This window comes from Corvus hawaiiensis, chromosome 15 (genome assembly GCF_020740725.1).
Source record: "Corvus hawaiiensis isolate bCorHaw1 chromosome 15, bCorHaw1.pri.cur, whole genome shotgun sequence".
Lineage (NCBI taxonomy): Eukaryota > Metazoa > Chordata > Aves > Passeriformes > Corvidae > Corvus > Corvus hawaiiensis.
Genome location: NC_063227.1, coordinates 2049896 through 2072929, shown reverse-complemented (window position 1 = coordinate 2072929; position 23034 = coordinate 2049896). Strand labels below are relative to the sequence as shown.

At 57.1% G+C, this 23034-nt stretch overlaps 1 protein-coding gene across 7 annotated transcripts; it reads right to left on the bottom strand.

Moving 5' to 3' along the window:
- Positions 1-77: 77 nt before the first annotated feature.
- SH3TC2 (SH3 domain and tetratricopeptide repeats 2) lies at positions 78-21443 on the bottom strand. 7 transcript variants are annotated; one of them, XM_048320136.1, is made up of 19 exons: positions 20616-21443; positions 18529-18759; positions 16572-16676; positions 13804-13908; positions 13412-13539; positions 12909-13014; positions 12479-12622; positions 12195-12396; positions 11659-11732; positions 10850-11045; positions 9799-9935; positions 9597-9638; positions 7640-9325; positions 7365-7545; positions 5883-6033; positions 5314-5436; positions 4679-4829; positions 3738-3934; positions 78-3499 (listed from the first exon to the last, which is right to left on the bottom strand). In XM_048320136.1, exons 3-19 carry the CDS (start codon positions 16579-16581, stop codon positions 3308-3310), a joined length of 3825 nt encoding a protein of 1274 aa, XP_048176093.1. In that variant the 5' UTR covers positions 16582-16676; positions 18529-18759; positions 20616-21443; the 3' UTR covers positions 78-3307. The 7 variants fall into 7 exon arrangements, with proteins under 7 accessions (XP_048176093.1, XP_048176088.1, XP_048176089.1 ...); XM_048320131.1 differs by lacking the exons at positions 18529-18759; positions 20616-21443 and adding an exon at positions 18299-18431; XM_048320132.1 differs by lacking the exons at positions 18529-18759; positions 20616-21443 and adding an exon at positions 17534-17731.
- Positions 21444-23034: the final 1591 nt, after the last annotated feature.

Sequence of the window (23034 nt, the reverse complement as noted above, 5' to 3'; positions counted from 1 at the left end):
CGCAGCCACCTGAGTGTCCCTGGCACAAGGTGAGCTCTCAGGGCAGGGCCAGCAGCAGTGCAGGAATTCCAGGCCTATTCCAGCTCTTTCCATCCCTGCACACCTCAGTGCAGAGAAGGAAATTTTATTTAAGTTGCTGCAGCCACAGTTGGTGACTCCTGGCTCTGGCTCAGCCTCAACCCCTGCTCCTCCTCCGCCATACATATTTATGAGCCCAATTATCCCTGAACAAGCAGGTTGCTGTGCAAACAAATGATTTTTAATCTAAATTACCCAGTTTACACACTCCCCCCAGCTCTGCTGAGCAGAACAGCTGGTGTTTACCAAACTCCTCATTACCGATCCAGGCAACACTGGGAGATGCTGCCCAGAGAGGAGCGGCCACCTCTGAGATAAGCTGAGCTCGAGGTTTATCTCTGCTCCTCCACATCCAGCCCAGTTTGCAGCACTGTGCCATGAAGGAATGATGAAAAAATGTCTGCTGATAACAACTGCTATTGTTGGGTGCTCTATTTCTGCAGGAAAGAGTCATTTCCACGAAAACCCAAATAAATCCAGCTCTCTGCCCATATCTGTATTTCTATTTATCAGCATTTCCTTTCTCCTGATTCCACGGGAGGCTCACACCAGAGCTCAGATGATGCAAGAATTATTCCTGCCGTGGTATTTCCACTGTCCAAGAACGAACATATGTGAGAGAAATCCAGCCCCTCGTTATTCCAGGCCTGAAATGGCCCCCTGAGGCATTCAACAAACACGAGATCACGGTGCCAGCGCCGGGCTTTACGTCAGGACTGGGAGTGCTGGTGCCTGGCAGGTCAAACTGGGGAAGGATTGGAGCAGCAAAGCCAAAGCAGGGATGTTCCTGCAGCTCCCGGCAGCCTCTGGAAGCGCTGGGAAGGAAGGCGCTGCTCTGAGCGGCATGTGCTGCTGCACGTGGCTCCCACCAGGCCTATTTCCAGCCTGGCTGGCTGCAGGGAGCAAGGAAAACTCCTGGCCTGGGCATGGAACAGGCAGTCACAAGTGGCTCAGGAAGGAGTCACAAGCCACGGCACACCTGGTGTCGGAGGAGATTTGATCCATCCTTCCCCTTTCCCCTATTTCTGCCTCTGCCCGTGGAGAAGGAGGACGCTGGTGGTCGATGCCTTCTGCAGGATAATTCCTGTGTTCCCACATTCCTTCTCTTCCAGCCTTCTCCTGGAGCAGCAGCACAGCTCTGGCCAGGCTCTGCACCCCTCAGCACCTCGAGGGTGCATCCCTCCTGCTGTGTCCCAAAGAAAGCCCCAGGAATGAGGGACAGCATCCCCTTCCTGGACAGGATGACAACCCCCAGCCTCCAGGAGCTCAGCCACCACCTGGTGACCTCCTCTGGCACAAAGTCCCTAAATTTCTCTGCCCAAAAACCTGATGCCTGGAGGGATGGAATATCCTCATCTTCCCTTGGGCACAGGCCCAGGATCTGGTGCACACAAACAACAGCTTTAAATTTCAGTGTATTATGGATTATGATCAGCCCTGGCCTCCCTGAGCTCTCATCCCACTGCACCACAGCACGTGGGAGCAGACAGGCAGATGAGGGAGAGGGAAAATGAGCTTTTATGGATGGTCCCGAGGAGGAAGACTTTTTTTCCCTGCAGACACCACAAATTTGGTTTGCTGTGATTTAAGGAGGACACATTTGGTTTCAGAGCAGCTCCAGAGTCCCTGTGAATCAGAACATCTCTGTTTGACTCCTGGAGCTCGGCTGAGTTAGGCCAGCTCAGACGCTGAGCCTGTATTTTAATCAAAGCCCTCAGAGCTTCCCGAGCCATCCCAGCTCCTCTCCACAGCCTGATATCCAATCGTCCATCTTCCTCCTGGCACAAAGATGTGAGACGGTGCTTTTCCCCGCGTGTGGAAAGAATCATAGGAGGTTAACGGGTTGGAATGGTCCTTGAAGACCACCTAGACAAAAAGAAAAAGGGGAGCTGCCTGTAAAACGGCTGGAAAGATCCTTTCCTGGCTCGGAGAGCACCAACCACCCGCACTGAGATCAGCTGAGGAAGGTTTCGGGGACCCCGGAGCTCGCTGGATTTCACCCAGGATGAAGATTTCCCTCCTCCGGACTGGGGTCTGAGGCTGCCCGGCAGCACCGCAGGAATGCTCGGTAAACAAGCAGTAAATATTCATCGCCCCGGTGACAAACGCCTCGACGGGATTGGAAGAGGAAGCTGAACTCAGCGTTTGCAGAGAGGAGAGAGGAAATAAATATTCTGCGTTTAACAATCCCAGGCAGGGCAGCACGGGCAGGGAGGTGGCGGAACCGGCAGCGGGGTCTGGCTGTGAAGCCCCAGATGGCCACTGGTTGTCAAAGCAAAGAGATGAGCTGGGAAAACTGCTCCTGATTCCCTGCGCTCCTGCCCGGAGTGAGAGCCGGGCTCGGGCTTTGCAGGGGAGCCGCTCTCGCTGCAAAAAATGGGCATTTATTGCTCTCTGGTGGCCAGACGGGCTGAGCAGCAGAGCCGCGCACTCCTGCCGTGCGCCCGGGAGAACCACTCAGGCTGGAAAATCCCCCTAAGATCACCGAGTCCGACACCAAACCGTGTCCCCAAATGCCACGTCTACATTTTAACACCTCCAGGGATGGGGACTCCAGCACTTCCCCGTTCCAGGGCTCTTTTCCTGTGCTCCTGCTCCAGACCCTGAGGCTGGATGGTGGGGCTGGGGTGAGGGTGGGCTCTGTCTCTGCCCCAGCAGTTTTCTCTGCCCCCGGATGAGGCTGGACCAGCCCCTTTCATCCTCCTCACATCCCAAATTCTGTCTCTCACTGCCAAAAGCTTTGGTGGTGCTCTTTACAGGAGAGGGGTTTGGCAGAGGTGTCATCACAGACCTCGTGGAGCAGACGAGGATAAAAACCAGGCATCAATAAAGGAGTTGCTATTTCAAACACCTTTGGGCCAGGCTGAGCTGCTCCAAGGTGTGGGGCAGCTGTGGGGACAGGCAGGCACATGGCAGCACTTCCCTGTCCCCATCCTGGGCAGGGCACTCCTGAACCTCCCTCCAGGAGCCCAGCCCTGCTGCACCCCCAGCTCCAGCACCGCTGCTGGCACCTCATCCTGCCTGGATATCCTGCCCTGGCTGTGCCACCTCCGCTGTGGGCACAGCCCTGCTCCTGAAAAACAACAGAAGGCTCCCAAAGGCTTGGGACAAGGAGCCCAAACCCTTCCAGCTCCTCAGGACGTGGCGCAGGACCTCTCCTGGAGAGCACACGGCCCTTGCACGGCGCTGCTGGACGGCTCCCACTGGTGTCCCCAGGGTGGCAGATGGGTCACACCACATGGCCACCTTCGCTCAGCCACCGGGGCCGGTCCGTGGCACAGCCTGGCGTGCCCTCAGGTCCCCCTGGGGCTCCGGGGATGGCACCCAGCTTGGCACGGAGCAGGGCTTGCAGCTCCTGGTCTCCCAGCTCGGCGGCTGCGGCGAGGGCCAGCAGGAAGTAGGAGGCTGCATCCTGTTCATCCTGAGCAGAAAGCACAGGGCCGGCGTTAGGAAGTGGCTTCAGTGGAGGTCATGGGGCAGGAGGGAGCTGGAGCAGAGCCTGGGGGTTCCAGGAGGACCCAGGGACACCCGATTTCACCGGAATGGTGCCGAGTGCCAGCACTTCTTTCCAAATTCCCTCCCCCCCACACCAGAAGATGTGATCTCCACCCTCAGCTCTCCACCCAAGCCACAGCACCACGGGAAACCTCATTTCTCACCTTCAGCTTGTGCAGGGCCAGGTTGCCCAGGTGCCAGTAGACCTTGCAGTAGTACAGGGCCTCTGCTGAGCTCTGCAGCACAGGGGGACGCATGGCCAGGGTCTTCAGGTAGCAATCCTCGGCCATCTCATACATGTGCAGCAGGTCATAGGCTGCGGCCAGGCGGTGGAAGGCAACCAGCTCCTGCAGCTGATCCCCTGGAAAAGAGGTGGGTGGAGTCAGCCAGCTCCTGCCATGGATATCCTGGAAAAGAGGTGGGTGGAATCAACCAGCTCCTGCCATGGATCCCCTGGGAAAGTTGCTGATCCAGCTCAATCCATCCCCAGCCCTGCTGAGCCACTTTGGATGCATTTTCTCAGCAGCCTGGGGGCATGGACACCTTGGAGAGGAAACAGAGCCATGGGCAGGGCTGTTGGTGCCACAGCTGGACAGATGGGCCCAGGAGTTTATCATTTTTTACAGTTTTTTTTGGGTGCTGGAGGTCTGTTCCAAGACTGGTCCCATCCCAGACATTTCAGCTGGCATTTTGCCCATCCAAGCTATTTCTGTAATGGGAAGGGGTGAGGTTTTTAGGAGAACCAGGGCAGAGAGGAACTGCTCAGTCCTGTGCCTTCAGCAGACTTCCTGTGCTCTGGGGTAGCAAAAACCCTCTGCTGTCACACAGCTGGAAAAAGGGGAAATGGCCTAAAAAAAAGGCATGATTTAGGGTATGTCCAGCAGCCTTAGGAAAGCAGGAGATCCCCTTTTCACATGGACACTGTTCTCATGCACAGGAGCCAGTGACTCCCAGTGCCCTGTGGGGGAAAATCACTGACTGACCAGTGACTCCCAGTGCCCTGGGGGTGTAAATCACTGACTGACCAGTGACTCCCAGTAACTTTTGGGTGTAAATCACTGACTGACCAGTGACTCCCAGTAACTTTTGGGTGTGAATCACTCACCGACCCTGAGGCTGAGCCTGGCTGCCAGCGTGGCAAACTCCAGAGCCTTCTCATAGCCCTGCAGGCCAATCTGCAGCTCTGCCAGTTTATTGAACAGCCTCAGCTCTGTCTGGGTGGCCTTGAGTTTCCTGGCCAAGGGCACAGCACCTCCCTAAGGAGAGAGAAAAGTGAGGCCAGGGTGTTCCTGGAGGGATCAGCACTGCCTGAGAGGGGTGGCAGAGCAGCAGGACAAGGACCAAGGCAGGGCATGAGGTGGTGGAGCACTGCAGGTTTTGGTTTTAGTCCCTTCTTTCCCTTGAAAATGAGTTTTATATCCCAGAGCGCAGCTCTCAAAGCCTGAGCCTCACATCTCTGCCCTTTCTTGGGTGCCTGGAGTTCTGACTGGGTGTCCCCAGGAGTGACCAGCTCACACCTGACACCACCAGGATTTGTAATGGAAGGAGCTCGTTCCCAATCCCAAATGATCTCTGGGATTTGCAGAAACCATCTGTGCTCCAGGCCTCCCACTCTGGCACCCTCAGGATCACCCCATCCCTGTCCACCCTCCATCCTTTTGGTCTGCCCTGGGGCACAGCCCCCCCCCAGCCAGCACCTTGTGGGGACACAGGGACAGAAGTGCCCAGAGGCCTCCATACCCTGTAGAACTCCACTGCTCGGTGCCTGTTCCTGCTGCCATTAAAGAAGGTGTCACCTGCTTTCTCGTAAAGATCCATGGCCAAGGAGAAGTTGTCCCATTTCAGAGCAGTCTGGATGGCTGCCTGGAAGGAAAAAGGGGGCTGCAGTGACATTTGGAAAGGCAGAGACATGGGTGTGATTAAATAAACCCCAAATTTTAGGAGCTGCTCTTCCAGTTTGCAGCTCAGCCGAGAAAATAATGCTGGAGATGGAGAGAAGCCAGGAGCCTTCTACTGCAAGGACTTCCCTGGCACTTTTCCCTTATTTATGGATATTTCAATGGGAATTGGTCACTTGGCACATCCAGCTTCCTTTGGCACTCCTACATCAATGAATTCACTTACTTTCACCCCAAAACCATCTGAACTCAGTCAATAGAAAGGAAGAGAGGAAAATCAGTGCCTGAGGGGAAGGCAAGAGCTCCTCCTTCCAGCAGCGGGTTTACAGTGCTCAGAACTTCCCCTTCCAGGTTTTCCAGCCCCAAAAGGCTGTGATGGGAATGGGACAGCTCCAGCCACCTGCTCCATACCTGGAAGTACATTTCCACCAGCTCGTCCTCCTGTAGAAGATAATAGAGTTTTCCTGCCTGCAGCCAGGCCTCTGCTGCCTTCACAGCCTCCTCGAGGTCGATGAAGATCCTCAGGCTCTGCTTGGTGCAGTCCAGGGATTGTCTCAGAGCCCTGTGATGGCAACAGGCAAAAAGGCATTTCAGAGTCTCTCTCAGCTGGCCCCACACCACCTCCCCATGGCACTGATCCCCTGCCCGCTCCTCCTGCAGTTACCAAAGTTTGAGGACAAAAGGACTTTCTGAACTCTGAGCAATGTGCCCTGATAGGACCATGCAAGTCTCCATGCTTTAATGCTCAGCCTTTAAGGGTCATTTGGCCACCTTAGGACAATCCAGGACCCCAGCAGTCCCACCCAGGCTGCTCCTCGCCCCGGTGTGATAAAGAGGGGCTCATCCAGGTCACCTGCAAACCCAATTTTTCCCCCTAAACCAAATCCCAAAGTCAGTCCCAGCTCCACATGGGAGCACAGGCAGGGAATGTTTGTACTTACACCTCCCAGACAGCACCTGGCACCCAAACCCCCACCTCAGCCCATTGTTTGGCCCTTGTGCAGCCAGAGGCATCTCTGGCTACGTGTCCAAGCCCCTCTTCCAGCCCCTGCTCACTGGAGGACACAAGGACAGGCAGCAGGATGAGCCAGCAGGTTGGAAACAAAATCAGCAGTGTCCAGGGCAGTTTGTTTGCTTGGTGTCCCTCCAGCTGTCCCGGGAGCCCAGGGAATGGGGTGCTTTGTGATCCTAAATAGCACCGTTCCCATGACAGGCATCTGCTCCCTGAATACCTTCCCCCTGAACTCACCGTGGCCTGGCTGGGGAGGTGAACATCCCAGCTGGGGACAGCCCTGCCCATTTGTCCTTCTGGGACGTGGGAGCCTGCTCTCCACTCTTTGACCCATTTGCCTTCAAGGCCTGTGGCCTGTCCCAGCCTCCTTCTCTCCTCTCCTGCCCAACCCCATCAGCCCCACGCAGGTGTCAGGCAGGAGATTAAAGGTGAGCTGATACTGGGTTTTAAGCACCTTCCATGGGTCCTAAGTCCCTCCCTGGGGACAATCTCCCAGCAGATATAGGGAGGGCAGCCTTGGCAGCTGAGGCTGAACCCAGACTTACTCAAAGAGCAGATAAGGAGCCTGTTTTCACCGGGGAGTGGTGATTAATCACTGGATAAGCCTCCAAAGGAAGCAATGAATTCCCTGTCACTGGGTCAGCTCTGCTGAAGGCTGGACGTCCTGGAAACCTGTGTTTGGCCAGACTCCAGTTCTATCTGGGACAACGTTTGCCCAGCTTTGGCTGGCATTGAGCTGTTCCCTCTCACAGCACAGTGACAAATCTCAGAACCAGAGCTGGGAGGCAGCTGGAGCCACCACACTCCTTCCCACCCCGCTCGAGGGACACCCCAGGAAAGCCACTGCCCTCTGGCAGCATCCAACAGCCCCAGCCACTCACTCAGGTGTGCCCAAAGCCTGGTAGAGCTGGCTGAGGGCCTGCCTGGCATTGCCCTCCAGCTCCCTGTCCTGCAGCTGCCGTGCCAAGGACGCCCAGTGCTCGTGGTAGGTGATGCAGGCCTGCAGGTCGGGGCACACTTTGCTGTAGAAATGGCACAGACACTCAGTGGCGTGCAGCTGACCTGTGTGGCACAGGGAAAGGGAGAAGGACAGGTCAGGGGACAGCGCTGGGGACCTGGCAGGGTCGAACACTGCCCTGCACCCCTCTGTACTCACTCCTCAGGTTCTGCCACTTCAGGGCAAACCCCAGCGCCAGTTCATAGCAGAGTTTGGCGTCTTCCATCCTCTGCCTGTCCACCATGGCCTGTGCCAGCCACAGCAGCACCTGTGCCAGCTCCACGTCCAGCTGTTGGTGTCCCTGGAGCTCGGCGTAGAGCCGGACTGACCACAGCAGGTAGAGCTCGGCCAGCTGAGTGGCACCACACGAGAGGCTCAGCTGGCCCAGGTTAGCCAGGGACACGGCCTGATTCCTCCTGTTCCCCGTCTCCGTGGCCTTGTGCAGGGCCCGTAGGAAGTTCTCTGCAGCCTCCTGAATGTGCCCTTCGCCCCTGAGGGCCATGGCCAGGAGGTTGTGCACGGCCCCGCCCTGGGTCTCGCTGTCCGTGCCACGCAGTGACCGCAGCAGCTGCCGCAGGATGGCCCCGGCTGGGCCCGGCTGCTGCTGCAGGAGGTACATCCACCCCAGAGACAGCGAGGACTCAAAAGCCTCCTCCTCCCCCATCAACCTGCCCAGGGCTGCAGCCCTGGCTGCATAACAAACTGCCCCATCCAGCGCCCCGTGCTGCAGGTACATCCTGGACAGGACGGCGCAGAGCGTCCTCTGGCTGGGCACGGCTCTGCCCTCGCAGCAGAACTGCAGCGCTTGCTTGAGGTACAAACAAGCCAGTGCTGGGATGCTGCTCCTGTCCAGCTGCTTCCCCAGGAGTTTGGAAGCGTTTTGGAGGATGAAGCCAGCTCTCCAGATGGGCGTCGGTGTCCCCCTGGTGCCGCTGGGGACAAAGGACCTGGCGGAGGCCAGCGCGATGTTTGGCAGGCACTTCTTGTCGTAGAGGTGGCACAGGGTGGCAGTGGCATCCAGTGGGCCAGCACAGGTGCTGCTGAGACACTGGAGATGCTCCAGAAAGGGCAGCACCTCCTCGGTCCTGCCCAGCTGAAGGAAGAGCTTGACAATGAGGAAGCAGATCCGGGCCTCCAGGGGAGCGTTGCCCACAGCGATGGATTCCCTCAGGATGTACGTCAGGAGCTCCAGCTCGTTCTCCGAGCTGAAGGAGCGGCCAGGCAGGCACACGAGCAAGGTCACCGTCTTCCCCAGCAGGCAGGAGAACTTGTGCTTCATGTTCTGCTTCAGGTAGATGGAGGCCAGGCTCACGTGCAGCGCTGCCAGCAGGGGCAGGTCCCCAAAGCCCCTGTCCAGGACACTCATGGCTTCCTCAAAGTACACCCGAGCCTGGGAGAACTTGACCTTTTTGATGCAGAGCTTACCCAAGAGGAAACAGAGCCTGACGTGAGCCCAAACTGAACGAGTCCTCTTGGCCCAGTTCCGGGATGTCTCGAGGTACAGGACCAGTTCATCCTCATCAGAGAAACCATAAAAAGTGGAGTGGAGAAAGGAAAAGCTGAGGTCATAAAAGCTCTGAAAACTGGGCACAAAATTGTCTTGGTTTAGGAAGGTCAATATGGGGTCAAAGACATCAGCATCCTCCATGTGCCCAGCATTGAGGTCAATGAAGAATTTGGGATAATCCAGGTCGTCCAGCTTCTCCAGGAGAACATCTTCCAGTGTGGCAGGGGCGGCTTCACTGCCTGGGCTGGACAGCTCCGAGGTGCTGCTTGTAGCCCAGTCATTGATTTCCTCCCAAGACTGGAGCACTTGGATTTCTTTACTGCCACGGAGAGCAGCCTCTGGAAAGGACAGGGAAACCATAGTGGGATTAGAAAGAAATTCTTCTCTGTGGCTGCCCCTGGATCCCTGGCAGTGTCCAAGGCCAGGCTGGATGGGGCTTGGAGCAGCCTGGGACAGTAGAAGGTGTCCCTGCCTGTGGCAGGGGGTGGCACTGGATGACCTTTAGGGTTCCTCCCTTACCTAAACCATTCTCTGATGTTTCCTCATGTCTAAATTCACCCTCAGAAGTCATCACCAAAGCCTCCCCCTCTGTCCCCTCCTCATACTCACCTGGTGGCACTTTTGGGAACATGGCTGTGGGTTCAAAACCATCTGTACAAGGAGACAAACAGAAAACAAAACCCCAAATCCTTGGCCAGTGTCAATGTGCAGAAATCAGCCGAAGTCCCAAATCCACCCACTCCAGCAGCTGCCCCCAACTTGGGGCTCTCCACGGGGATCCAGGGGCTGGGAAAGGAGAGGGGACACTCACCCAGCCGGTACACAGAGGTGATGTCAGTGTGTGCCAGGTCCCCCAGGAGGGTGGCAAAGCGCTGCTCGTCACCATTGCAGGGCACATGCAGGACCGGGGACTTCTCCTCTTCGCTCAGAAACACAAAGCCCTTTCCCCTGGGGTGGAGCAGGAGAAAAGAGTCAGCGTGTCCCCAGCCCCTGACACTGCAGCTGGCCTGTGGGGTGGGGTGGGGTGGGGTGGGGTGGGGTGGGATGGGATGGGATGTTTTCCCATCCGTTCTCTTCCTCCCACCACACAAGTTCTGCTGCAGATGAACACAGGATTTTTGGACATCTTCCCCATCCAGGTTCTCCATGAAGGAACAGAAAGGTACCAGAGGAAAGGACCTATTGGGTTTTTTTGGAATCCAGAAGCCACAGGACAGCACCTGATCTGCTCTGTCCCTTCTGGAGCATCAGAGAAAAGTGCTGCAACTCAGCTTGAGTGACTCTGAGTGAGGAAAGCCCAGCAGACCTTGGTTAAAACCTTGTCCTCCCACACCCATTCTTGGAGAAGAAGCCTTTTGGGATGGGCATTGAACGGGAGCCACCAACAGCCTGAGTCAGGGTGGGATTTGTCACCCTCCCTTCCTGGACAGGTCTTGCCATGTCCTCGGGAGGGTGTGGGATTCTGCTCTGTGCCAGTGGCCATTCTGCCTCCACATCCAGGGGCAGGAGGATGGGAAGCAGGACTTGGTTTCCTCAGCAAGGAATGCTCTCTCCACCCTTGCCAGGCTCCCAGCCCTTCAGAGCCACAAACTGAAGACATTTCTAGGACAAACTGGGAAGCCAGCTTGCAGGAAGCCAGATTAGCCCGGGGCTGGATCTGTTCCTCTCCAAGAACCACCTGAGGCAGGTGCAAACATTGCTTTGTCTGGGCTGCAGCAGAGCCTGGCCAAGGCTTCTGCTCACACCTCAAACCCACCCTCTGTGGAGGTCCTGCAAAGCAAGGCTAGGCTCTCATCCAGCCTTGAGCTGGGATTTGGAGCCTTCCCTCCCTTTTCTCCGGGATTTAATTTAAATAAACTCACAGAGGTTCGCAAGCCTCGGGACTGACGTGTCGGGTGGGAATGAAGCCGATGCTCCCGGTGCTGAGGGATTTGCCCACAAACCAGGGGAGTCCCGGGATGAAGAAGCCAATAATTTCTATGTGGTCTCCTTTGGAGAAGCTCAGCTCATCCCACGCTGCTCCTCTGTGCTCCTTGGTGGCGATGCACCTGCCTTTGACTGGGAAAGCAAGGCAAACAAGGGAATGTCAGTGGGATCCCTGCTAAAACCCCCTCACTGGAAAAGACCTGGGCAAGGAGAGGCCATGATTCCAGCTGGAGATGGCTGCCTCTCTCTCCCCTAAGATTTACTGTGATCTTGGATCCAGATCTCTGCCATTTCTCCTTGAGGAGTGGATTATGATAAAAAATAAAGGAGGGATGGATGAACTCCACACTGGAAATATGGAGCTTCACAGACACCGCCCTGTCTCAAGTCTGCCAGGAGTGAAATCTTGGACAGTTCAAATGTCCATCCCTACGTGACCAACTCCCAGCTGCAGGGACCTCCTGTGTCCAGCATGCTCTGAACTGGACTGGGCTGGGGTTGGTGGGTGGATGGTGGGCACAGGTTGGACCCTCACGATTTGAAACCTCACTCCTGAAAGAATTAAAGGAAACATAAAATTGAAGGAACACACAGTGGCAGAAGGGTGTCACCAGCAGCTCTCTGCTCTCTGTGTTCCTCAGATCATCCTTCTAAGCACACACAATTTGCAAGCTCTGATCTGCATTCCAGAGAGGCCAGAGATGCAGTTGTGGCCAAATCCAGGTTTCCAAGAGCTGTCACTCACCAATGGCCTGGGAGCTCGTCCCGCTGATCTCCTGGGAGAGGCCAAAACTCACAGCATAATTCTTCAGGAACCACCTGCAAGGCAAAAGGGACCCTCACTGGTCCTCCCTGAGCAGTCCTGTCCTCAGGCCAGCCCCAGGGATGGTGTCACACACAGGGGAAGAGCAGGATAAATTTGCCATCTTTGAGGAAGATTTCTCCAAGTAAAAGGAGCTGTGGGTGTCTTTGAGGCTCAGCCAGGTGACCAACAGGAAACCCCACTTTAGGCATTGCCTAAATTTTTTCTGCCACTTCTTCATCTGTAAGCCAGAGATAATGTCCTGACCTAAATCAATACCTTACAGAAATGACAGCTGAAGTAGGAGCATGTCCTTGCTCTGTCCCACTGGCAGCACCTGCACTGATTCCAGTGGCTGTCTTTATGCCTAATGTGGATCCTCATGGAATTGTGAGCAGTTTCACAGCCCAGCCTTGGTGCCAGTCATGCATCAGGATCAGGAAAAGATCCTGCTTTGAGCCCTTTAATTCACCACTTACTGGTAAAAGGGCTGTGGTATCGGCTCCAGAGCTGTCGCAGGCACCACGCCTCGCTGCCCGGTCAGCAGGGACATCCCTTCCCACTTGGAATCCTGTCCAACACTCTTCACATGGATCAGCTCATTCCTGCAGAGCTGCAGGCCCTCCTCACCCTCCTGCTCCGACTTCCAGACTCCAGGCGCTGCCCTGGAGAAAAAGTTCCCTGCGGAGGGAAAGAGTCAGAGATCAGATCGGGGCATCAGCACAGGGCTCCAGCAGAGGATTTTCAGGAATTCCCATCACACCTTCCTGGAGGAGCAGATCCATGTAGATGGTGGCCAGGTGCTCTTCATCCACGGTGACCCTGAGCTCTGTGTCCTCCACCAGGGCACAGTCCAGCCAGAACTCCTGGCCAAAGAGGAGCTGCTCCAGGCAGGTCCCCACATACCCTGAGAAGCCAAGAGGGGGATCAGGGTCAGCATCTCCCTCCCTGGACAGCAGGAAGGGTCTGTGGGGACAGACATAAGGCAAAAGCTTCTAATTTTGTCTCCAAAATTTCCCAAAAGGAATCCTCCTGAGTGTCTTCCACTGATCCAAACAGAGATCTCATAAACAGTGGACTGCAAAGTTTTCCAGTTCATATTCTCCCTGTCCACCCTGAACATAACAGCTCTGTAGTGTCAGACAACGCCTTCTCCAAAAACACTTCTCACACTTAGAGCTTGGAAACGTTACCTAAAGTCAGATACGTGGAAAATTTCCAGACTTCCTCCAGGGTTTTGAAGGTGAGGAAGAAGCGATCCTCATGTGCCTGCACACAGACCAGCCTGGCTGACAGCTCCTGCACAGCACAAAAGCAGGATCAAGGGAGAGTCCTGGAGCCTTGAAATCCAGCAGGGAAGGAGAGTTCAGTCCAGGCTGGGATTTGTAGCTGGGATTTGTTTATGTAAAACCCAACCTGAGAACTCTGTGCCCATCCAGAGCTGTCACCTCCAGCAGGGACATGGATTTGGTGATCTCAGCCCTGTGAATTCCTGGCTATTTAGGGTCAGATCCCCCAAAATGGCACGAGGCTCAGCTTTGCCTCTCACTTGCCATCATTTCATCTCCCCCATCATTCCAGTCCCCTCCAAAGTCCCCTGCGGTGGCTTGGGAGGAACTTCTCATCTGGGTTTGGCATTCCAGCACACATCCCACCATTCCAGGAGCACCCCAGCGCACTGGGATGGGGTTTCTACCTTGAACAGGGCACAGACATGTCTATCATCACTCTCCAGAGCCCACAGCTTCTTCCTGGCAGCTTCCTGGAGCTGGGAATTGCGGCATCGGGAGGAGCGGCTCTCGACAGAGAAGGAGAGCGAGATCTCTTGGAAAGGAGAAGAGCAGCATTAAAGGGGAGGAGGAGCTCTGTGGCACCCAGAGCCACCCCTGCCACCCAGAGCCACCTCTGCCACCCAGAGCCACCCCTGCCACCCTGCCAGGCCCACCAGAGCCTCCAGCCTGGCTGTGATGCTCAAACAACACCAGCCCAGCCCGTCCTCCCCCTTCAGCCGCCAAGGTGAGACTCGAGGCACTGCGGGGGTGGATTCAACCACAGGAAATCTGGGAGATCCCACAGGCAGCCCCTTACCTGGTGGAAAGCTGTCCCTGAGAGCCAGCAGCACCACGGAGGGGTCCGGGGAGCCGTGTCCTGCCTCGGGAGCGGGGCTGCTCTGCTCTGTCACCCCAGCCTTACCTGGAGAGGAGGGGACACAGCAGAGCTGCTGGAAAAGGTGGAAGAGGTTTTGGATCTTCTGCCTCAGCTGAGAGCTCCTGGGAGCACAGCCCTGCAGATCTGGCTGGGGATTGTGTGGATCTGGAGCCACCCTGAAGTCTCACTCAAGGTTGGAGAGATCCATGAGACTGGGGCCTAATTCCATCATTCCCTTGTTGTCCAGCTTTTTTTTCCAGTGCTGGAATGGCTCTGGAGCGAGGAGATTTTCCCTCCTTGCTCCTGGACAGACCCTCACTGAGCAGATTTGTTAAAAGGGCGAATCCCCAAGAGAGATTTTTCTGGAGGAGGCCTCAGCTCCCCAGCACAGGAGAGCCAAGGCCTTGCAAAACTCTTTGAAAACCAAAATGAGATTTTCTCCTCTGGTGGGTATCCCACATCCAGGCTGCATTCTCCCTGCTCCACACACCATCAACTATTGCCATAAAGGATTCAGGGCCTGCAACTCGAGGTGTTAATTATGTTAACGAGGGCTGAGGCACACAAAATTCCCGCCTGCTCTTCCACAGCTGCATTGGTGGCAGAGGGATAACCAGATTAAAGCCCAATTTCTGTCAGTAATCAGATTGGGTTTGCAAGAGAAACACGTACCTGGAGATGTGGAGTTTGGTAAGTCCCTGCTGTGACCACAACTCTGCTCTACAATTCTTTCTATGGAGCCAGCTTTGCCAGTCACTCACATAAACTGGGATTTGCTAAGTCACTCACATAAACTGGGATTTGTGTGCAGAAATATAATTCTTATTTAGAGAAATAGAATTCTGATTTAGAGCTAGCAAGTAGAAAAGAACAGCCCAAGGCTGGACATGTCATGAAGTAGTTTTTCTTTGGAAGAAAAAGCCCTACACTGAACAAAGTCTTAGCAAAGGATTTCATGTGGCAGCTCCATCCCTTCCACATGTGGGGGAAACGGAGAAGGGGAAGCGAAAGGAGGCTGAGGCAGAACTAAATCTGAGCTGGCTGCTGCCATTGCTCCACTCCCGCCTGTCCTCGGCCCTCCCTGTGCCCCAGCAGACCCTGGCAGGGCCTGGGGATGGGTACCTGCTGCCCCTCCCTGGGATGGGTACCTGCTGCCCCTCCCCAGGGATGGGTACCTGCTGCCCCTCCCCAGGGATGGGTACCTGCTGCCCCTCCCTGGGATGGGTACCTGCTGCCCCTCCCCAGGGATGGGTACCTGCTGCCACTCCCCAGGGATGGGTACCTGCTGCCCCTCCCAGGGATGGGTACCTGCTGCCACTCCCTGGGATGGGTACCTGCTGCCCCTCCCCAGGGATGGGTACCTGCTGCCCCTCCCTGGGATGGGTACCTGCTGCCACTCCTGGGGATGGGTACCTGCTGCCACTCCCTGGGATGGGTACCTGCTGCCCCTCCCCAGGGATGGGTACCTGCTGCCCCTCCCTGGGATGGGTACCTGCTGCCCCTCCCCAGGGATGGGTACCTGCTGCCCCTCCTGGGGATGGGTACCTGCTGCCCCTCCCTGGGATGGGTACCTGCTGCCCCTCCTGGGGATGGGTACCTGCTGCCCCTCCCTGGGATGGGTACCTGCTGCCCCTCCCCAGGAATGGGTACCTGCTGCCCCTCCCTGGGATGGGTACCTGCTGCCACTCCCTGAGGATGGGTACCTGCTGCCCCTCCTGGGGATGGGTACCTGCTGCCACTCCCCAGGGATGGGTACCTGCTGCCCCTCCCCAGGGATGGGTACCTGCTGCCCCTCCCTGGGATGGGTACCTGCTGCCACTCCCTGGGATGGGTACCTGCTGCCCCTCCTGGGGATGGGTACCTGCTGCCCCTCCCTGGGATGGGTACCTGCTGCCCCTCCCTGGGATGGGTACCTGCTGCCCCTCCCCAGGGATGGGTACCTGCTGCCACTCCCTGGGATGGGTACCTGCTGCCCCTCCCTGGGATGGGTACCTGCTGCCCCTCCCCAGGGATGGGTACCTGCTGCCCCTCCCTGGGATGGGTACCTGCTGCCCCTCCCTGGGATGGGTACCTGCTGCCACTCCCTGAGGATGGGTACCTGCTGCCACTCCCCAGGGATGGGTACCTGCTGCCCCTCCTGGGGATGGGTACCTGCTGCCCCTCCCCAGGAATGGGTACCTGATGCCCCTCCCCAGGGATGGGTACCTGCTGCCACTCCCCAGGGATGGGTACCTGCTGCCCCTCCTGGGGATGGGTACCTGCTGCCCCTCCTGGGGATGGGTACCTGCTGCCCCTCCTGGGGATGGGTACCTGCTGCCCCTCCCCAGGGATGGGTACCTGCTGCCCCTCCTGGGGATGGGTACCTGCTGCCCCTCCTGGGGATGGGTACCTGCTGCCCCTCCCCAGGGATGGGTACCTGCTGCCCCTCCTGGGGATGGGTACCTGCTGCCCCTCCCTGGGATGGGTACCTGCTGCCACTCCCTGGGATGGGTACCTGCTGCCCCTCCCTGGGATGGGTACCTGCTGCCCCTCCCCAGGAATGGGTACCTGCTGCCCCTCCCCAGGAATGGGTACCTGCTGCCCCTCCCCAGGGATGGGTACCTGCTGCCACTCCCCAGGGATGGGTACCTGCTGCCACTCCTGGGGATGGGTACCTGCTGCCACTCCCCAGGGATGGGTACCTGCTGCCACTCCCCAGGGATGGGTACCTGCTGCCATGTTCTTGTCCTGCCACCATTGTCCCCAGCGCTGCAGTTGGTCCCAGCGGGGCAGGAGCTCAGGGGAGCGGGGCCAGCAGGACTCACACTCCTCACCTGGGGAACACGGAGGGTGGGCAGAGGTGTCCGGATCCCTGGCAAGATTCTCCCTGCCCGAGAGGTGTCCGTGGGATGTGCCACAGGAGGTGGCAGGTGGGACACTGCTCGTGCCACCTCCGCCAGCAGCAGGACAGAGCCTGTCCATGTGTGCCCAGTGCCAGGAAGGGGCCAGGGCTCACTCTGGCTGCTCTCAGGGTTCAGTGTTTATTTTCATTTGGGCCAGAAAGGGAACTGGGAGCTTTTTTTTTCAAGGGACCAATTGAAACTGTGGCTGGGGAGTTGTTCCCGGTTGTGCCAGTGACTCAGTGACCTCCCCGGTGCCAAAATATTTTGTAAGAGTGGGCAGGAAACAGCTCCAGCCCCGAGCCAGGCAGGTCCCAGTGCTCAGGGCTGCACTCCTGGCCCCAGGGCTGGGTGCCCGTGGCACCTTCTGGCCCTGGCTCTGCTGGGGGACACGTGGCCACAGCGGCTGGCCCTGAGCCATGTCCCTCCTCCAGCTCATTGGGACATGCTGGAATGGGAATGGTGCCTTGGGAGATGCCAGCACCCCACGGGCTCTGCTTGGGGGGCTCCTGGGCAGGGAGGGTGGCAAGGAGAAAAGCCAACAGCATGGGAATAAGCCAACCCCCCGAGTGATCCTGTCCCCTCCCTGGCCAAGCGTGCTGCCTCACTCCCTGCACACCCCAGTCCAAGAGGAGGGGCACCAGGAGCCATCCCAGGAAAGGCAGGCAAGGAGCCAGAGGGGCCAGTGCTCAGCGCCAGAGTGTCCCCAAGGGTCCCATCCTGTGGGACAAGCGCCACAGCCACAGCTCCCGCAGCCCCGCCGCGACAGCAGAGCCCCGTGGGCACCTTACCTGTGCATCCCAGCGCCAGGTCCTGGTGCCAGGGGGTCCCCAGGCAGCAGCCCATGCGTGCAGTGACACCAGCAGTGACACCAGCAGTGGGCTGGCAGAGGGCTGGCAGAGGCAGGGCTGCTCGCTGCCCGCCCGGCACCGCGGCTGGGCACGGCCACAATGCACAATGCCCCCTTTGAGCGGGCACTGGCACGGCGGGGGCGGCGGGCACGGGCTCAGGGAAGGGCTTGGGTTGGAGTCACAGCATCAGTCAGGCTGGGAAAGGCCTTTAAGTCTGGCCACAAACCTGATACTGCCAAGGCCACCACCAAATCGTGTCCCTAACTGCCATATCTATGTCCTATAAATGCCCCCAGGGGTGGTGGCTCCACCACGTCCCGGACGGGCTGTGCCAGTGCTTGACAAGCCTTTACATGGAGAATTTTTTCCTATTATCCAACCCGAACCTTCGCTGGTGCATCCTGGGACCATTTCCTCTCCTCCTGTCCCTGTTCCTTGGGAGCAGAGCCCGACCCCTCCGGCTGCCCCCTCCTGTCAGGGACTTGTGCAGAGCCACAAGGTCCTCCCTGAGCCTCCTTTGCTCCACTCTGCCTTTGCCTCCGGGAGCGCAGTGCCCATCCCACATGGCACATTCTTGGCATTCCTCCTGGGGACTCCCTCGCTCTGCCAAGCCTGCCCCAGCTTCCAGCTGCTCCCTCCCAGCTGATCTCCGCCCAATTCCAAAGGCAGAGCTGTTCCCGACGCCGCTGCCAGCACCTCCCTCACCTGTGGGGACACCCAGACCCAGCTGGGGCCCGTCCAGCATCCTCCATCCGGGGCTAGCTGTGATCCTGCACTTCCTCCTTGCCCGATGCTTTTCCCGTGTCACTGTGGGGACAGCTGGCAGCACCACGGGCATCTCTGCCAGCTACATCCAGGTGAGTTCCTGGATCTCACAGCATCCAGGGGTGCCGCAGCCCAGGCACTGCGGGATCCAGGGGACTGGCAGGGCTCACCTCACCCCCGGGGTCAGGGCTGTCCAAACCCCAGATCCAACACCGCCAGGGATGAGCTGGCTGCTGTGCAGGATCCCTTGGGCTTCCCAGGATGAGGACGAGTCTCATTCCCTCCTTGTTCACATCCTCAGACCTTTCCCAGCCCCCAGGATCAGGATTTGGGGTGGCTGGGTGGGCTCACTGCACTGTGGGTGGTTTGCAGAGCATCTCTGGGCAAGAACAACACAGCCCCTGCAAAATAAAACCCAAAAGGTTTAGGGAGAGAACTTAAGGAGGTTTTTTAGGGATGGATTTTTACTCCAGCAACCAGCCAGTGCCACCACTGCAGGGATTTGTGTGCTGGGGTTGCTCCAGGAGCATCCCGGGCTGCATCACAAGCCATGGCAGTGCTTTGAACTTCTCCAGAATAGGGAATAATTAATCCAGGGAGTAATTTAGGCCAGGCTGGATGGGGCTCTGAGCACACCGGTGTGGTGGAAGGTGTCCCTGCCCATGAACAGAGGTAAACTTTAAGGTCCTTTTTAACCCAGACTTGGTGGTCTCCATGATTCCATGACCCAGAGAGGGAATGTCAGGATTCCCACGGCTGGCACAACTGCAGTGCCCCTAAAGCAAAGCATGAGCAGTACCTGGCTGTGGGAATGGCAGGATGGAACCCACCTGCATGGAGCTGGCTGGGAATTTCCACACAAAAGTGAAGCCAAAGCAAAAGCCTTTGCAGGGAGGGTTGCACTGAGCGATGCTCCTGCACAGCCAGAGCAGACTGGAGGAGCGGGGATTCCTAATCCAGATCTCCAAATCTGGGGTTGCCTGGAGAAGGGAGCATCCTCTCCATCATCCTGCCGAGCCCCAGGTGTCGGGGGGTTCTCTGGGCTGGGGTTTGCACTCCGAGCTCTGGGGCTGCAGGAAGGTGAGAGCTGGGCCAGGCCAGCGCTGCTCCCCCTGTGGCAAAGGCACCGCCCGTTCCCATCCCTCGCCAGCCCTGGGAAACTGCACATCTAAAAACCTCCCCGAGCTGACCTAGGGGTGCTCTGCCGGTGCAGGAATCAGAGGGGGAGCTCAGCCTGCCTGTGCTCGGAACGCACAGATGGAATTTTGTGATGGATTCAGGCACATCTTTACACAATTGCGGCTTTGGTCCCGTGCTGTCCAAGCTGTCAGAGCTCGAGCAGGGCAGGGTTCTCAAACAAAGCTTTTTGCCTTCCTCAGAAGGTTCTTGGTTTCAGCAGTTCCTGCTCACCAATTAGCATCAATTTCTTCTGCACAGGGGAACATTTTTTTTTTTTTTTTTAATCCACAGAATGGGGGTTTTTGCTCATTTTCTAAACACAAGTGTCTTCCTCTGTGGTTGTGAAATTCCTTTTTGTTTTTAAGTCTACCTTAGAAACTCAGCAACCAAACCCATCCCTGTACAAGCAAAGCTGTCACCTCCTGTTTGACCTGAACTGGAATTTGCCTTTTGGCCAGCAAGCTGAAAACCTCCCATTCCGCTTCCTACCTCTCTGCCTCTCGACAAATCCTGGATGTCCCCCAGAGGGCCCCCATTGCTGCAGCCTGGCCTGGAAAAGCCCGGTCTTGAGAAGTATGGAATATTTCCTGGAGTCTCAGCCTCTTCCAGATGGGGGGTCTCTGCCTGTGCCAGCTCTCCAGGGGCTCTGTTCCCTTTGCAATCCCAGTGCCAGCCGGCCACGCTTCCCTCCCCTGGGCACGGGACGGGATGAGAGCGGCTGTGCAGGCACCCCTTGGCACGGGAACAGAGCTGGCACCGACACCGCAGCTCTCCAGGGCTGTCACCCGGCCCCACCCAGCCCTGGCACCAAACCCCCTTTCCCAAACCCAGCTCTGGTTTCTCCCGTCCGTTCCCAGCACCCAAACCCAACCTGTCCCTCCCCACCGTGCTCATCACTGCCGCAGCTGAGCCTCAAATCCAGCCTTCAACTCCCCAGCTCCGCGGCCCAACCTGGAATTCCAGAGGCGCTGGATCGCTCCAGCACCTGCCACCAGCGCGTCCCGGCTGTGTGTGCTCAGCTGGGGACAAAGGGCACAGGCAGGGGACAGCCCCGGCGACAGACAGCGGCTGTACTGACCTGCTCCCAGCTCCCAGCTCTGCTTCCCTCCCGGGGAACTCCTGGATGAAATTCCAGCCTCTCCAAGCCCCGAGGGAACGCTGCAGTGCCGGGATGGAGCTCCCAGGGCTGCGGACGTGTTTGCGGGGCGGGCGAGCGTGCCCAGCGCTGCCACTCCCTCACACGAGGGCAGGAATTCCTTCCAAGAGCTCCTTATCGTCCTGGGAACCTCCGCTTCCCAGCAGAGGTCAATGAGTTACCCGGGGCTGGGCTATCAACAGGACACCGCCGGCTCCCGGAATTCCCAGGCACCGAAACAATTCCAGGGAGGCTTTCCAGGGGCTCGGTGTGGCCAATCCCAGCCGCAGGGCTCTCCCATTCCAGCCAGGAGCAGCCTCTCCCGGCCTCACCTGTGTCCTGCTTGCGGTCCTTGGGGCTGGGAACCTTCCGTCCTCGCCGTGCGACAGCGAAATCCCGGGAGAGGCATTCCCGCCGAGAATTCCAGCTCCGAACCCCCCTTCTTGCCTGCCAAAATGCAAATCCAGGCGCACAGAACAAGAGATCTGTGGACCCAGCAGTATTTGTGCATCCCGGCTAAAGTCCGCGGCAGAGGGAATTACAGGGAATTTTTTCCCCTTGGAAACAATGAAACAGTTAATCCAGAGCTTTCCCGATGTTTCTGTTTCCTTCTGAAGCCGCCCGTTCCTCGGCAGGTTCAAAAACGACGCCTCGTGGCTTTTCAGCTTGTTATTTCAAACTGAACCTGAAAGCAAAGGAAGTCAGCCCAGAGCCGGCTTCACCGGAGGAAAAGGCAAACAAAAAACATGAAAGGTCTCGTCTGAGGCCAAAGAAACTCTTGGTTCACGGGTTTGATCCTCTGGTACGGGTGGGAGCACCCACTTTTGGGGTGAGGTGGAGCGGAGCTTTCCTTCCCTCCGCCTCTGCAATGCCCGCGGGGGAGCGCTGGGACACGGGCAGGAGCACCGGGGCCATTTCCTGGGGCCATTTCCTCGTTCCAGCGCTCTGCTTTTGCTTTCCTGGGCACCGAGCAGCGATAAGCACCTGCCCCCTCCAGGTTTTCCACCCTCCTGCAATCCAGGACCCCTCGGGCTGCGCACCCGGAGAACCTGCCCCAAGACTGGGTGGCTTTGGGACAGCATTTTCCCGGGTGATTTTTGGCAGCTGGGGCACTGGGGAAGCGGGGTTCATGCATGGCTGAGGACACGGGGAAATCTCAAGGCTTTCACAGCCAAACTGCTGTGGCCAGTCCCTGAATGCAGCCAGGCTGGCCTGGCTTTAAGGTGTTCCTTCTCATCGATGGCCCTCACTCGGGAATTTTCTTCCACCTCCAAACCCTTCCCTACTTTTCTCAACACAAGGCAGTCCAAAGCTGCGGCTGCTGCACTGGGAATTCTGCTCCATCCCACAGCTAAAGGGTTAAGAGGGCTCCGGGGCTGAACTGAGCTGAACTCAGCGCTTCGTGTTCAGAAATGCTGAGTCCTGCTCCTCTTGTATTGTTTTCAGCCAGAGCTGGAGGAAATGAGCACTCTTGGAAAACTGGAAAACTGGAAAACTGGCTCTGTGTGTGTTGGATGGATCCGTGTGGCTCCAGAGGCTGAATCCTCCACTTGTCATTCCAGCAAAAACTCCAATAGCCACGGCCATTGCTTTGCCAGCAACATAATAGAGCATCTCACGGAATGCTGTCAACATTGAACAAAATATTGATTTTCTCTGTCAATGTTTAGCTGTGATATAGAATTTGAAACTGGACTTTGCAATATTTCTTTATCAGATTCTACTGCAGGGACTGTAATTATGAATTTAGAGAAGGGATTATTCAATATTTCAACAATTATTCGCCATATTGGCAATATATTTGATATAGATTTATTTCCACGGGTGGATTCATCAAAATTTTTATTCTGTTTTGTAAAATTGAATAAAGGCATGTAAGATAACGGTATAGACTGTCATTACTAACATCTTTTAAAACTGACCCTTCAATTCTTTTTACTATATTTCCTACGTATGCAGAACCTGCAATCATATTAAAAGGTTCTGGAAAGAGCTGAAATGCTCTGACCACAGCTGCCAGCTCCACCACTTGAGGAGAACCTTCCACTTGAGAAGAACAGACAGGACCAGCCTTTGCCACACCGGGAGCTGTGGTTTGGGGTCCCCTCCCTGGCACTGGGCTGTGAATGCCAGGAATCCTCGCTGCTCCTGCCCCTGAGCACTACTCCAGAGGCAGCAGCTCGGTGTCACCACCCAGGGGAGCAGTGCAGGGTGTGGGGTTGCACTGGATGATCCCGTGGGTCCTTCCAGCTCGGGATATTCCCTGATCCACGCATTTCAGGGTGTGAGGGGCATTCAGGGCATGCGAAGGGCAGAGCGCATGGCGCCACAAGCACCATCCCTAAGGAGCTTGTCCTAAACT